General features: G+C 35.9%; 1 protein-coding gene across 1 annotated transcript in view; it reads right to left on the bottom strand.

Annotated features, from left to right (window-relative positions):
• The window catches only part of LOC127800484 (cyclin-dependent kinase E-1), a 79,916-nt gene that overhangs the window by 45,456 nt on the left and 18,009 nt on the right, over window positions 1-16,451 (bottom strand). The window contains exons 6-10 of the mRNA XM_052335108.1: window positions 6,739-6,808; window positions 6,503-6,597; window positions 6,320-6,353; window positions 6,159-6,243; window positions 5,911-5,988 (exon numbers count right to left, since the gene is read on the bottom strand). Of these exons, the coding sequence (XP_052191068.1) occupies window positions 5,911-5,988; window positions 6,159-6,243; window positions 6,320-6,353; window positions 6,503-6,597; window positions 6,739-6,808 (362 nt within the window). The remainder of the gene's footprint in view (window positions 1-5,910; window positions 5,989-6,158; window positions 6,244-6,319; window positions 6,354-6,502; window positions 6,598-6,738; window positions 6,809-16,451) is intronic.

Here is a 16,451-nt window from a genome sequence, read left to right as displayed (position 1 = left end):
CAGCCAGTTTGCTGGCCATATAGAGGGTTTTTGATGGCACTATGACGTTTTTAGAAAGTCATTTGGGTGATCAAAGTGCGGAGGTTGGGTGGAGAAGAGAGGAAGTGAAGGAAAGGAAGCAAACCACGAAGCTAGCTTAAGAATTGAAGGAGTGCAGCAATAAGGGCGTGTGTTCACACACATTACTGGCCAAGCACGGTGATTTGGATGACTGCATTAGCAGGGACATCATACCTGTGCAGTCAAGGAGACTGTTACACACACACCCCTCCAAGTGTATTAACTAGTTTCCTGAGAAGATGATGATAGTGGTGGTGATGAACTTGTTAAAATAATAACCATGGTGATGAAGAACTTATCAAAAATTTAATAATGATAATGATGGCGGTAATGACATCACGACACTAAACACTTATTCCCCAGCCTGTTTTTGCATTCTTTTTCCTCTAAATTGCAACCCTTTTGAAGTTAACTCGCTAGTAGCAACTAGTTAAGAAAATCCAAATTCTTCGGATGTCATAATTAAACAATGGCAATCTATTGTGATCAATACAACCATCCAAATTTGAAGAAATTTGAGAATTTGAAACATCAAAGAAGAAAAATGTTGCAAAAGCAGCATGCATGAGGTAATTCATCACACATTGCATAAACTTCCAGAGATTTTAGGAACTTAAAAACTATGCCTAGAAAACAAGGTAGAATTTGAATTGAATCTCTATTTAAATCCATTATTATATTGAATCTAATCCAAAACGATAAGCTACAAGAAAAAGCAAACCATGCAAGTGCTCTCTACATCTCACAACCAACATGATCAAAATTCACTAACATCAAGACAAAGCAAAGAATAGAACACAAAAGCAGCATGAAAACAAAAGGAGAACTAACTATTGTTTTCCTTACTCTTACAATATTGTCTAAACTCCCAAAACTCTGATAGAGCCCTGGAACAAGTGGCGGATGTTGTTTAAGTTGTATTTTATCATTCAAGGAAAAAATATGTATATGGATTGCCATAGAGTTGTCAATGCATAATTTTTTTTTTTAAATTTGTTTGATAGATTATAGAATAAGGTATTAATGCATAACAACATATTAAGGCTTAATCCCACTAGGTGGGAGGTACTTAGTCATAATCTAAAAAAAACTATAATTTATTATCTCTATCAAGTCCAAGTTCAACTAGGTGGTAATTTATCGACCAAGAGCATGACCTAATCACACTAGGTGGGTTGGTCTACATGAATCCTAGACCTCTATCCCTGTGAATGGCCAATTGGTCACATCATTGGTAAAACAATTATATCCTATGTCATATTTAATGATTTTTCACCGGGTTTTATTTGGTCTTCCTCTCCTTTTGCTACAAACTTCCTCCATTACATCCATTCACTTGTAAGTGCATCTATTAGTCTTCTTCTCACATGTCAAAAACCATCTTAATTGCATCTCCCACATTTCATTTTCAATAGATGCCACTCCAACCTTATTATGTATAGTTCCATTTCTTATTTTCTTTTTCTTTTCTAATATGGTTAAACATCTACCATAGCATCCTTGTTCCTTTTATGATTAGGTAATTAACTACTCAACATTTAGAGCTATAGAAAAACGAGAATTTTTAAAATTGTTTGATAAAACTTCTCTTTTAGCTTTCAAGGAATATTACTATCGCATAAAATATTGAATGCACTTCTCCACTTTAACCACCTTCCCTTGATTCTATAAGTAATATCATCCAAAACCTCCCTTTTTTTGAAACAATTGGTCCAAGATATCTAAACTAATATTTTCTTAGGATAACTTGATTTCCATGTCTCATAATGGCATCATCCACACTTTTATATTGAATGAACTTGCATTCAACATATTCAATTTTCAACTTGTTGAATTGTTAACCACTATCTCACGTAAAAGCTTAAGTTGCTAGATCAAGGGCTAATTTTATCTTTTAATTACCATTTTTACTCTCAACAGGCCCCCTCACATGTGTCCAAGCTTTATAGCACAACAACTCCAAACACATGCAAAAATTTAAATATTGGGTTGGAGAAGAGGTCTGAACTCAAAATCTTTGTCTACTCTAGTCGCGCCAAGCTAAGGGTTTTTGGCCCACCAATTTGGCACAGATCGTGACCCATTTGGCTTGATTAAAATAAATAAAATAGAAATTTAAAAAATTCACAAAAATTTTTAAAAAAAAAAATTAATAAATCAAATATTATTAGTCAACATAAATTAAAAGTAATTGTTTAAAATATTAGTATAACAAATTAATAAGGAAATTGTTTACAATATTCTAACTTTTTAAGTGAGATTCAACATTTTATCATCACTCATTACTAATTTACAAATTTAGGTAGTAGCATAAGGATGTAAATGGGTACTCAACAGATTCCAAATTACCTTATTTAAATTAAAACAAGTATGAAAATGGGATATAGGTATTAGGCTTATTTGAAAATGTATTAAAACAAATAAGTGAATGGAGTTAATTGGTCCCATTTACATCAACCTTATATTAGTAGTATTACAAATTTACAATAGATTACAATGAATTCAAGTTATAATTAAAATTATATTTTTAAAAGAAAATTTCCTCTTATTTTAGAATTTTATGCTATTCTAGAGTTTATACTTTATAGGCTCACAAGGAATCACTGAGGGAAGATTCCCTGCAAGTGTAAGTTGCACTCAAGTGCAACAAAGCACTAGTATGCTTAAGCACAACTTGCTGGGAATTTTAGGGTTTAGTGCACTTGTATGAGTGCACTCATAGGCTATGACTCATTTGAATGTTCAAATGTGGAGCGAAATCAAGATACAAAACGTTTAAGCTATTAGAATAGTGACTCAACATGTATCAACCTTTCAACCAATTTTCACAAGTTAAAGTAGTATTTTGCATGTTGAATGTACTTGTCTTTATTCTTTATTCTTTATTCTTGACTCCTAGTCGCTTGTCATGATCCTAGGGCTTAACCTAGGATCAGTTTGGGAATCAGATAAATCCGATTCAGCTACGGCCAAGAACAAAAGGAAATTAAGGAGGAATTTGAGAGAATGAGGGAGAGATTAGAAGAAGTGTTAGGGGGATTAGAAGAACAGAAAATAGGGAGACGAAGATCAAGAAAGGAGAGAGAATTTGGAAGAGGAGAAAAACAGATTTCAATTCATTAATTTCTTGGATAAGGAAACAAACTATTACAGCAACCTTTTATAGGCATATTTGCCTTCTAACAGCCTAACACATGCTCCCATGTGCTTCTAACCACTTGCTAAAATATCCCTAACAAACTATTCTATCATATTACAATAATACTCTTTTATTGCTCATAGGGTCATGACATCGCTTTAATTAAAAATGTTTAGTATTATTAGTATAGCATTATAAACATTTTGTATCTTGATCCTAACCCAAATTTGATCGTTCAACTTTGAGTGTTCAAATATACTCATAGGCTATGAGTACACTCATATGAGTGTAACCTTATAGGAAATCCCTACAAGTGCAAGGCTTGCTCAAGCACTATAGCATTTGAGCACGCTTCTAGGGATTTCTTGAGGTATTCATTGCAAGGCTATAAAGTATAAACTTGTGAACTCTATAATTTTGATGTATAACCTAAATCTATTGTAATATATTATAAATGTGTAATACTACAAATGCAGGGTTGATGTACATATTTATCTTAATGAATTTTCAAATAAGCCTTATACCTATATCTCATTTTCATACTTGTTTTAAACTTAAATAGGGTAATTGGGAACCCATGGAGCACCCATTTACATCCCTATACTAAAGACTAAATTTGTAAGTTAGTAATGAATAATGGAAAAATGTTGAATATAATATTCCCTTAAAAATTTAGATTACTGTAAACAATTACCTTATTAATTCACAATTAATAATATTTTAAATAATTACTTTTTAATCCATGATGATGACTAATAATTGTTGATTTATTAAATTTTCTTTTTTTAAATTTATGTAATTTTAATTTTTTTATTTTAAACAAGCCAAATAGGCCAAAGGTCATGTCAAGACATGCCATGGGCCATAACCCTAGCCCAACCTGGCCCTATATATCTAGGTTAGGTTGGCATAGTTTGGTTGCAGTAAAGCCAACCTATTTGACAACTGTAACTTTTTCCTTTAAAATAGCCTATTTTTCACCCTTTAAATCCCATGATCTGATTCTTGGCCTTTGTTTTTTAACATTCTTTCTCCACCTTCAAATAGGAACATCAAGGACCATAAGCCTATGTTGAGTGGTTAGCCATTCTCTCAATACATGTTTATAATCCTTATGACATAAGCAATCATTTTATCTCAAAAGAAGGTACTATATTTGGGTAGTCGATAAGCCATTTTTATACGTACCAATTATTCATCCCGCATCTTGAACATTGTATTAGCTATGATGAGCTCATATTCCATGGCAAAATCAAATAGCTTCCCTCATTATTTCTTTCTCCAAATCACAAACTTCCATGTACATATTTACACTCATGTACTTCGCTGCCCACATAATTATATTAGTTACTTCCTGTAATGATCTTCTCTCCTTTAGGTATTCCTTACACCAACCCCCTTTATTTTTATAATGATCATCTCTTGTTCCGATATTCCTTGCTCCAAACCCTCTAAATCTTCCTAAAATTTTGTTTTTACCTATTCTCCTAACCTGACTTGTAGTGCATATGTACTCAAAATATTAATAGTCTCTTCATCTAGAACAATTTTATATGCAATAACAATGCTCTTCACATCTACTAAACCTTCCTTCAAAATGTTTTACAAAATAGTCCCCACTCAATTCTTTGTACTATCCTTCCCTAATTAACAAAATTTATATTCATACTTGGTTAACACTTTAGCCACCTCACCAACCCAACTCGTCTTTGGAGGTAGCGTCACGTTCCTAGGGTTCAACCTAGGGTTTAGGAGATAATAGGAAGGAATTGGGGAAAGAGATAAGAAGAAATGGGAGGGAATTAGAGAAGAACAGAAACAGAGAGAGAGAGAGAGAATAGGGAGAACTGAGGAAGAGAGGGAAACTAAAAGAGAATCTGAAAATTCAGATTTCATTCAATAATTGGTTGTCCTTTGAATCAGATATGATCAGCCTTATATACTGATCCAGCAGCTTAGTTCGGCGCCAATAGGGCTGCTAATTATTCAAATGAATAAAGCTGGAGGTTGTTATAATACAACTAAAGAAATTCCACTATTATCTAATTATTACTATGTCCTTGGGTCATGACAGGCAGATAACATTAATTCTTCTCATAATCATCACCCACAACTTCCATAGATTTTTTTTGCCAAAATTTTGTTGTTTCATGATCTAATCTTTCATCTTTGATCCTAGACTAACTTCTTTAAGTCATCCATCCATGAAAAGAGAATGTTTATAAATTTAACCCCACCTCCAAGCACTAATATAGTGGCCCTAGCTCATTTTCACCAGACTCGAGTAATATAATGTGTAACTAAGAGGGTACAGCCTAACACCATTTACTTATTTAGAATTGATAATATTTGAACCTACAAGTTTACATTGGCTATCAACTACTTAACACAACCCACTGAGTTTATCTAGGCTTGGGACCATTTGTAAATTGAAGGAACACCTTCAAAGGGTCTACCTATTCACAACCGATCCCAAGCTCAAAGAACGGAGAATGGTTATGTTTGGTTGTTGATAGGCAGCATAAAAATTGCCAGACTTCAAACAAGACTTAAAAACAGTTCAGGGAGCTGAAATTTATGTAGCTCACCCCGCCTAGCGGGATTGAGGCTAGTTGTGATGATAAGAAGGGTGAAGTACATTCTACACTTGCACCATTATCAATATCTTAACATACAGTAAGGTTACAACTAAGAAACTGCAAGGAACATACTCCAGCATCCTTGAAAGTAGATCGTATGCAGGACTTTTTGGGAGGAGACGAACAGCATTATGAAGTCCAGGATTGTCACTGCCAAGTGAAAAGAAGGAAGGGGGAAATAAATTAGATAGTATTGCTATTTACATTGGCAAATAGAACTAATTAAGAGTGATGACCAAATGCTTAAGTAGTGTATGGGAATTAAGAATAATTGATGGAAAAGACTTCTCTCTTTCGTTTATGAGAAGGTAGGTACATACTATTTACGCCCTTGGATGTGCTGAGCATCTGATTGCCAGTGAGGAAGATTGACAAGTGTTGGCCACCTTTCTTCTGTAGGATGACCTGATGCAATGGTCAACAATAATTTAGACCAGTAAGCTAGATAAAGGGAGAAAGCAACAAAAAGGAACCTTCTTACCTAAGACTTTAAATATTTTTTCTAGTTGGTCAAGCTGCAGAAATTGCACTTCACTTTAGTGAAAGAAATAAACAGAGATAGCAGATGTCCAGCTATAAAATCATATTATACAGTTAATAATAATTGAAAAGAAAATTCAATGAGAAAATGACATAAAAGAAGAACATATCAATTACTTCATACCTGAAATGGGTTTGATGGGGTTTTTACTTCTTGCCCTTGAAAGAGTGGTTTCAGAGTCAGAAGCTCAGCAAATATGCATCCAACAGCCCACATATCTAATAGCAATTTTTAAGGAAATATTGTGAATTTAAATTAAAGTAATAACAGTCTATCTTATCAACACAATCACAAAGATGATGCCAAGTGATTCCAATGCTTGTAACGAATAGAAAAGGGAATCCAATGCCAAAGGATACCAACAGCACTTGTATAGTGCTTTGCCCCAAGAAGTAGCTCTGGTGCCCGATACCAAATGGTTACAACAACCTGCAGCGGTCATTGGCACCATAAAACATAAATGACAAGAAATATCATGGCATTGGCACATTGAAATGTACAACTTCATAATCAAGTACAAAGGACTTATTTGGCCTTGGTAAAAATCCATCACCCAGCTCCAAAAAACAAGAACTGCCTTGGGGCAGTTCATGTACGACATACTGGTAGAAAATTCAAAATTGATTATTAAGCACATTATTTATTTGGTTATGATAAACTATCTATAGCCTGGTGTCAGAAACAAAGAAGCCAGCTTCAGTTGTAGGCTCCATTGCAAAGTCTATTCTCAATTCACTCACAGGCACAGGAGTAGAAGATTGATGTGGTTTATTTGTCAGAAATCAAAGACTTTTGACTAAGTCACTTTTTTGTGAAATAGAGGGGAATAGTTTTTTCTCACTCATCTTTTATGTAATAGTGGAATAGAATGTATATGTTTTTAGAAATACAAGTTATTATTGTCATTTGTTTTTCTGTTACAGCCCCCTTTATGCTGGCTCTTCAATGTTATCCACACATAATATAAAAGGAAACTTATATGTTAATTGTTGTGCCATTTGGCCACATGGTCTGATATAAAACTAAACTTTTGTAATTAAAAGACTATGACTCAAGAACAAAGAGTAAAAACAAGTACATTCAACAGGTAAAATGTTATTTTAACTCATGAAAAAACTGTTTGAAAGTTGATACATATTGAGTCTCTAATCTATTTTAATAGCTTAAACTTTAGACAAACGGTCAATTAATATGGTATCAGATCTCTGATTCCACAAAGCAGTGATTGAATTTTGTTACATGAGTTTGTTTCCCATTGTATTGTTGGGCACTCTTACTTTGTGAGTTAGTGCACATTGGCTTAGGTTGCCAATGCACAGTACGTGAGAGTTTTAGAAAGTATGGCATATTATTTGGCATAATTCCTAATTGCTTAAACCTTCAGAACTGTAGTATGAGGGTGTCCCCACTGCATTAGGCTCCCCTCTTTGCAAGGATTTGGGAAGATGTCATTCTTGTACACAATCTTACCCTAGTATATTTTTGCAAAGAGGCTATCTCTTCATCTTGAACCTATGACCTCTTAGTCACAGAGCAACCTTACTGTTGCTACCAAGGCTCACCCTCCAAAATTGTCTTGACTAAAAATTAGACCTTCAATTTGATGCCATTGATCAAGTTGTTGAACTTCTAGAAAATTGAGTATACTTTAAGGTAGTGTTTGTTAAAATGAGCAAGATAAGATTGTAATGTTTTTCGGACCAAAATATGGAATGGTCAAAATAAGACTCGAAAACATTTCAAAATTTTTATCAAACTGTTAAATTTTTTGGAATCCGTTGAAAATTGTACTTTTTTTTCTCATATGTTCGTTAAATGCATATGATAAGCACAAAAATAAGGATTTTTTTACCAAAATATCCCTATTATTGAATTCATTCAAAATTGTACGTTAACATCAACAACAAATTTATAATTAAAATAATATTTTATGATTAATGTGAATTGTCAAAAAATTAAAAATAAAAATAGTGTTTTATTTTCTAAATCCATGTTCAAAAATAGATTCTAAAAAGACTAGAAAGTAGAAATAATTATTGGTGGAATTATATCACTTACATAATTCAAAATTGCCAAAGCATATTTTCATAATAGATAATAAAATATAAAATTGAATAAAATAATTTAAAAAATCGATGAAAGGAATTTGTATTAGATAATAAAATATATATAAAGAGAGAGAAATTTAAATTTTAAAAATCAGTGAAAAGAATAATGTAATTTAAATTTTAAAAATTGCCAAAACATATGGCAATTTAAAAATGTATTAAATGACATTAATTATAAGACTTAAATAAATAAGTTCTTTTAAAACCAACCTTATTGTAAAAATAAGACTTAATAAATTTAAATTTTAAAAAATGTATTAAATGATATTAATTATCTTACAAATGACGTATGGGTAATTTAGGTTTATCTGTAAAATATCAGATAAATTTATCTGGTTGGCAGCCAAATAAATTTACGGCTAGATAAATTTATCTACAAAAAGTCAGATAAGAAGTCATGAAAGGGTTTTTCCGAGAAAGGTTAGATAAATTTAACAAACACATTAAAATAACAAACATTCGAAATGCTTCCCATATCTGACTTTTTCCACCCCATATATTGGTTAACAAACACTACCTAAAAAATAAAAGGATCTTTTTTTTTGAAAAAAAAAAGATATGAGCTCATTAATTAATTTAGAAGAGAACACGAACAACCACCACACAAACAGATCAAAACCCTCACACCACCAAGTGAAACCAAGGACAAAACAAAGGTTAACAGCCACCCAATAATGGAAGGAATAAGGAGCAAGAAATTGAAACCACCCTCAGCTATTGTTGGTAGCCAAAAGACAATCATACTCAAAGAGGCAAAACCATCCCCAAGTTGAAGCTGAGATCAACCACCTCCTCTACTTCCAAAAACGCAATGGATCCACACTCAATATAAGTTGTGAACAGAAGTATGAGAAAGAGGGTACCAAGCCTAAATCCAATAAAGTAGATGTGTAATAGTCAGTTTGAACAGATCAGCCAAAGGAACCAGAACAATGTTCAACACCACTCTATCTCTCTCAAGCCATAAAGTCCACAGCCAGCTAGAGAAGATAGAGAACCAAAATCTTTAGATAGTTTTCCCACAGACATAACCCCCTCCCAATTGGTCAAACATGTCCAAGATATTCTTGGCAGCCGTCCAACATAAACCCCACAATTGAAAAGGATCTTGTTTATGCGAAGATAAAGATACCAACATTAGTGTCACGATATATTCTGTCTATCTTGTAGGAAAAGATTAGTAAAAGGCAATAGCATATTTCATACATTTGTCAATGTGAGGATAAATGAGAGAACCAGACACATTGAGATTGAGTGCCACTTCATCAAAGAAAAGTTACTTTTTGAAGATATTGTCTCAGAATTTGTGGGTTCTCACAACTAGTTAACTGATCTATTCACTAAGTCACTCAAAGGTCCTTGTGCAAGCTACATATGCACCAAGCATGGCATGTTCAACATTTATTCTCCAGCTTGAGGGGGAGTGGTTAAGAGATGACGATTTATATATATAAAGTACTCGTATATACTTGACATCTTTAATTTATAGTAACCATATATATTGTATGATATGTAGAATATACTTCCATGATGTTAGTATATGTTACATGTATATAAGTTTGCTACAACTTATTCAATAGTTAAGGTGAAATACATTACTTTTCTACATGTTCAAAACAAAGACCAAAAATATCTTTGTTGTAGAAAGGGAAAGCAGACAAAAGGCCCAGCTTTCATATGCAGGAGAAAATATTCAATGCAACAGTGATATCACATCATCGTGCTAGCAAGGTATCACAATGATAACCACTTGCTATGTGTTTTAAGTATTAAATACATGGCCGTTGTTGTGGCCTAGTATTATATTGATTGAGATGTTGAACTAACTGTTGTATAGCACTGATTAACTGTTGTTCTTCTTGATTACTCCTCCATGACACATGCCATATTCCCTGCACTCGTAGTTGTTGGATCCCATATCTCTATCCCGTTATACTTACTGTCATGGCATTTATCCATTTGTTGCATATATTCTTATTTCCCCACTGTTATAATGCCTTTTATCCCTCACTAGGTTAGCTGAGAGTTGCCCTAGTTTTTCCATGTTTTTTGCATTCCCCCCTCCCAATATTTTACAGGTAGGTAGACTTGGACTATCAGAGTACAAAGAATGTGGTATGATGTTTTCTTTGACTATACTGAAGGCAGGCTCCTGGCACAATTATTGTTGCACGAGCTTAGGTAGTGCACTGACTATAGGGTGAAGCTAATCACTTTCTGATTATGGGATAATTGGTCTAGATTTATTGGTTACTGATATTGAAATTGTTAATATGAGACAAGAGTGTCAGCACCTTAAAGCTGACAAGGGTGGTTTAGGATTCTAATATGAGAATCCTGAGAGAATTCAAGGAAGAAAAGAGAGAGAGGGAGAGAGAGAAAGAGAGGATGAGAGAGAATAACAGAATTGGAGAGAAAAATCAGATTCTTTCATCCCATGATTTTGGTGGCTAATGCCTCAATACATATATATAACCGTTAGCTGAGCTGTATCTTCTGAAATGTACTCCAGGAGATGCCTAGCTGATAACCGCCTTGATAGTACTCCAGGAGATGCCTAGCTAATAACCGCCTTGATACACCTCCAAATAGCTTACAAAAATTATATGGACTATTCTACACTTCAAAATGTTACAATTGGGAGCACTGGCAGTCTAATAAATCTACCCAAGAAGCCAACAAATCACTAACTCTCACCCTCAATAACTGGCCGATACAACATACAACATAAACCGAAAATAAAAAATTGACAAAGAGTGGAGTTAGAGCAATCAAACCACACAATATACACCGAGATATATCCTACTTCGGACTGAAAACACTAGTCCTACATCCAGCCTTCACAGAGTATTAGAGTAGAAGCACACCAATCCCAACAATTCTCACAACTCAATAGCTCACCCTAATCACTCCCACACCCGAGAACACAAACAATATAGGCAACACAAATAAGAATAGAGAAAACAGTAAGAGCACAAGAAGGATTTATCCTGGTTCGGTCTCAAAATGAGACCTAAGTCTAGACTGTAGTTCCGCCTTCTAATCCACTATCTTGAAAGCACACTTGAGAATGATTACAAAGAGTTTCCCGAATCCACCCAGCCCATATACCCTGAAAGCTACCAGAATTCCTGAGATTACAAGACTTATTCCCAGCCTTCCTCTCGATCTCTCACTCAATCCCAACCCACAAGATAGAAACTGAAGAAACAACCCTTCTCGGAATGAAAACGCACACCCCTGACTTGTCCCACGATCCCTATTTATAGACTATAGGGTTGTGGGTTACAATAACTAACCAACTGACTGAGACTAACCAACTAACTAAATCAGTTAGCCACCCTTCTAGAAACATGCCTTCTAGAAGACTATTTATTCTAACCTTAAACTAGAAAAGGAAACATACCAATGCAAGCATACAGAATATTTGTTTACATAACTTCTAATCTAATACAAATGACATAACATAGAGAGAGCAATCCACTGGAAAACTTGATGAATTTAGTAAAAAAAAGTCACTCGCACACCCCTCGTCCCTCACTAACAAACCAAGGACCCTCACTGCAAGATTACAAAGATATCTTCTCTATCCTTTCTCTAGCAATAAAACTCTTCACAGTCAATGAGAATGATTAGTACATTAGGTGACGGCAGTCTACCCCCACACCTCTTATTTATAGACATAAGGGCATGAGTTACAATAGGAGAGCATACTTGGGAAATACCCTATCTACCCCACTTAAATAAACATGCAATTAGCCTATATTTCCTTATTGTCATTGCCGCATACAAAGCCTAATAATCGAGTCCTTCTAGACTTCCAGCCACTCAAACAAAACTGAATAACACGAAATGTGACAACACCCCTTCCCTTCAAGACATTTCTTGTCCTCAAGAAATTACAAAAGCTGAGCAACTTGGGAAAATTATTTGAGGAGATCTGATAGGTACTCTCAAGTTGTGTGATCAGGGTGATAGTGTGATCAGGGTGATAGTGGGTCCATTATACCAGCACTGGTGTGATGGGAAGAGAATTTTGATAGTTCACCCTCTTATCCAACACCGCAAGGGGTTACACCATGTGCTTCCACTAGAGAGAGGTATGAACTTGTAAGGTCAGAAGGCCCCACCGACTATTTTAGCAAAGTGACATGGAAGATTGGACGAATACCTACTCCTTTTAGCAGTTACAGTATATAGGCTACCTTCCCCACTTTGGCTAACACCTGGAAAGGCCTGTAGTACTTTGGGCTCAACTTGGTGGGAGGGTTTTGATGCGGTCACCAATCAAGACCCGGCCTAAAGCTGACTCTCGACCACGCCGAAACAATATTTTAATACTTCTTAAGTTTTTAGAATTCTACTTGATTTAGGATTCAATTTCATATTTCTACTTGATTTAGGATTCTACTTCATGTTGGATTAAGATTTATTTCTATTAGGATTCTAGTTGGATTTTGTTTTCCAAATATTAGATGGATTTGGATTAGCCAAATACTATAAATATGCCTAGGATCTAGAGTTTGTAATCAAGTTTTTCTTAATCAAATTTCAGCAACCTATTTAGGTTTTCTTAGCAAAACAGTCTTGTTTTTGCGTCTTCTTGAAAGCCAAGCTTCGGCCATTGAAGTTTGCTCTTTCAAGGGTTTATTTTGGTGTGTTTTCTTCACACTCGCGCTACACGCTGCGTCAGGTGGTATCAGAGCGGTTAATCAACCAATCAGATGGCCAATCTTGAAGGTAACGGTAGCAACCAGCCTCGTGACGGTGATCAGGGGTTGTCCGCAGTTTGGAGAGCAATTGAAGAACAGCGGGAAGTAACTCGTACTATCCAGCAGCGATTGGAGCAACATAGCAACCAATTGGGCACCTTACTACGAGTTGATGATGACAGGAACCTGAATAATGGGGTGAATCAAGCCGGAGCGGGAAGACCACCTATTAATCATGTCCTTGTTAATCCTAGAAGACCAGTGATTGAAGATAGCGATGAAGAGGATGATTTTGGTCGAGCAATAGCTAACCCTGGTGGTAGAGGGGTTAGGAGGAATGCGCATCAGCACAACCACTGGAGCAACGATGAGTATAAACTAAAAGTTGATATTCCCACCTTTAGTGGAGATCTTGATATTGAGGGGTTCCTGGATTGGATCACTGAGGTTGACCGTTTTTTCGAATACATGGAGATCCCAGATGAATGACAAGTAAAGTTAGTGGCTTACAAGTTGAAGAGCGGTGCATCTGTTTGGTGGGAGCGATTAAGAGAAACGAGATTGAGGGAAGGCCGACAGCCAGTTCAGACATGGAGACGAATGAAGCAATTGTTAAGAGGTAGGTTTTTGCCCCCTGACTATGAACAATATATGTTTGAAGCTTATCAAAGATGTGCACAGGGAATGAAGAGTGTGAATGAATATACCTCTGAGTTTTTACGATTAGCGGAGAGAAACCAATTGTCAGAAAGTGACAATCAACAAGCAGCTCGTTACTTGAATGGATTGAAGCCTGCTATTCGTGATAAAATTGGAGTTCAGATGGTTCTAAGTGTGCAAGAAGCAAGGAACTTAGCTTTAAAGGCTGAGTTAATGTTGAGTGAGAGATCTCGTAATGACACCTATCGTCGGTATAATGGGAATGAAAATAAACAACCAGCTTTTGATAAAGGCAAGTCGGTTCAAGGAGCGCAACCCTCCAATCCACCCCATACAGTCAACCCTAATAAGGCTACAATGGGGGGAAACATTCGAGGTACTACTTCTAATCTTCCAAAATCCCCTAATCCTTATGCAAAGCCTATTCTTTTAAAATGTTTCAAGTGCAATGAGGTTGGGCATCGATCTAGTGATTGTCCAAGGAGGAAAACAGTTAACATTGTTGAAAAGGAAGAGGAAGATGTTGCTGAAGAGGAAGTATATTGCGGGCCTGATGGGGAGGATGATGAAGAAGATTATGGACATGGGCAATATACCTGTGTAGTGAAGAAGTTAATGCTATCTCAAAAGAATGAAGATACTACTCAACGGCATAAGCTTTTTCGCACGAGGTGTACGGTGAAAGGAAAAATCTTTGAGTTGATTATTGATAGTGGAAGTCAGGAGAACATCATAGGAAGAGACGTGGTGGCAAAGATGCAGTTAACTCCTGAAAAACATCCAAGCCCTTACATGATTGGATGGATCAAAGAAGTTGGTGGCATACATGTGAATGAACGTTACAGGGTGCCTTTCTCTATCGGTAAGTACTCCGACGAAGTCTATTGTGATATTGTTGATATGGATGCTTGCCATATTTTATTTGGGAGGCCTTGGCAATTTGATGTGGATGCTAAGCACTCGGGTAGGAAGAACACATATCAGCTTGAGAAAGAAGGTGTGCGTTATACTTTGTTACCCATAGTGGAAAAGAATCAAACCAAAGCTTCTAAAGTGGAGGGGCGAAATTTTCTTACCATTACACATAAACACACAGAGTTTGTGAGGGAGTGTAAGGATACTCGAGAGGTTCACTTATTGGTTATCAAGGGAGAGAGTGTGAGTGAGCTACTGAAGGTAAATCAAATTCCAGTGGAGGTGCAGGGATTGTTGGAGGAATTTCATGATGTGGTTCCTGAGGAGTTGCCTAATGAGCTACCTCCTATGAGAGATATTCAACACCACATTGACTTGGTTCCTGGTGCTAGCTTGCCTAACCTACCACACTACAGGATGAGTCCTAGGGAGAATGAGATTTTGCGTGAGCAGGTAGAGGAATTGTTGAGAAAAGGGCACATTCAAACTAGCATGAGTCCATGTGCAGTGCCAGCATTATTGACACCAAAGAAAGATGGGAGTTGGAGGATGTGTGTTGACAGTAGAGCCATCAACAAAATTACTATTGGGTACAAATTTCCAATTCCTAGGCTCGACGACATGCTTGATCAACTTGATGGGGCTGTGATTTTTTCCAAAATTGACCTTAGAAGTGGTTATCATCAAATTAGAATTCGACCTGGAGATGAGTGGAAGACAGCTTTCAAGACAAGAGATGGGTTGTTTGAGTGGTTAGTCATGCCCTTTGGACTAACCAATGCACCAAGCACTTTCATGAGACTAATGAACCAAGTATTACGCCCTTTCATTGGTAAATTCGTTGTGGTGTATTTTGATGATATTTTGATATACAGTAAGTCTATTAATGAGCATGAGGGGCATATTCGAGAGGTGTTGAGTGTGTTGAGGGAAAACAAACTTTATGCTAATTTGAAGAAGTGTACTTTTATGAGTGAGAGCTTGTTGTTCTTGGGCTTTGTTATAAGTAAAGAGGGCGTAAAGGTAGATGAGGAAAAAGTGCGAGCTATTAAAGAGTGGCCAACTCCTAAAAATGTCAGTGATGTGCGAAGTTTCCATGGGTTAGCAACTTTCTATAGGCAGTTTATCAAACACTTTAGTAGTATTGTGGCTCCAATTACTGAGTGTTTAAAAAAAGAAAAGTTCCATTGGGGTGAAGAACAAGAGCAAAGTTTCACCTTGATAAAAGATAAATTATGTACCGCTCCTGTCTTAGCTTTGCCAAGCTTTGACAAATTGTTTGAGGTTGAGTGTGATGCGAGTGGAGTGGGTATAGGTGCTGTGTTGTCCCAAGAGAAGAGACCAATTGCATTTTTCAGTGAGAAATTGTGTGAAGCCAGAAGAAAGTGGTCTACTTATGATAAGGAGTTTTATGCAGTAGTGAGGGCTCTTAAGATATGGGAACATTACTTGATTGCCAAAGAATTTGTTCTTTACACAGATCACCAAGCTCTTAAGTACTTGAGTAGCCAAAGGCAATTGAGGAGTGATATGCATGCTAGATGGTCTGCTTTTATTGATAAATTTCCATATAAAATTGTACATAAGTCGGGACAACATAATCGAGTGGCAGACGCTTTGAGTAGGCGTGTGGATTTGATCAAGACCCTTAGTGTTGAGATTGTTGGGTTTGAGTGC

Source organism: Diospyros lotus, chromosome 4 (assembly GCF_014633365.1).
Source record: "Diospyros lotus cultivar Yz01 chromosome 4, ASM1463336v1, whole genome shotgun sequence".
NCBI lineage: Eukaryota > Viridiplantae > Streptophyta > Magnoliopsida > Ericales > Ebenaceae > Diospyros > Diospyros lotus.
This window is presented reverse-complemented; position numbering and strand designations above follow the sequence as displayed.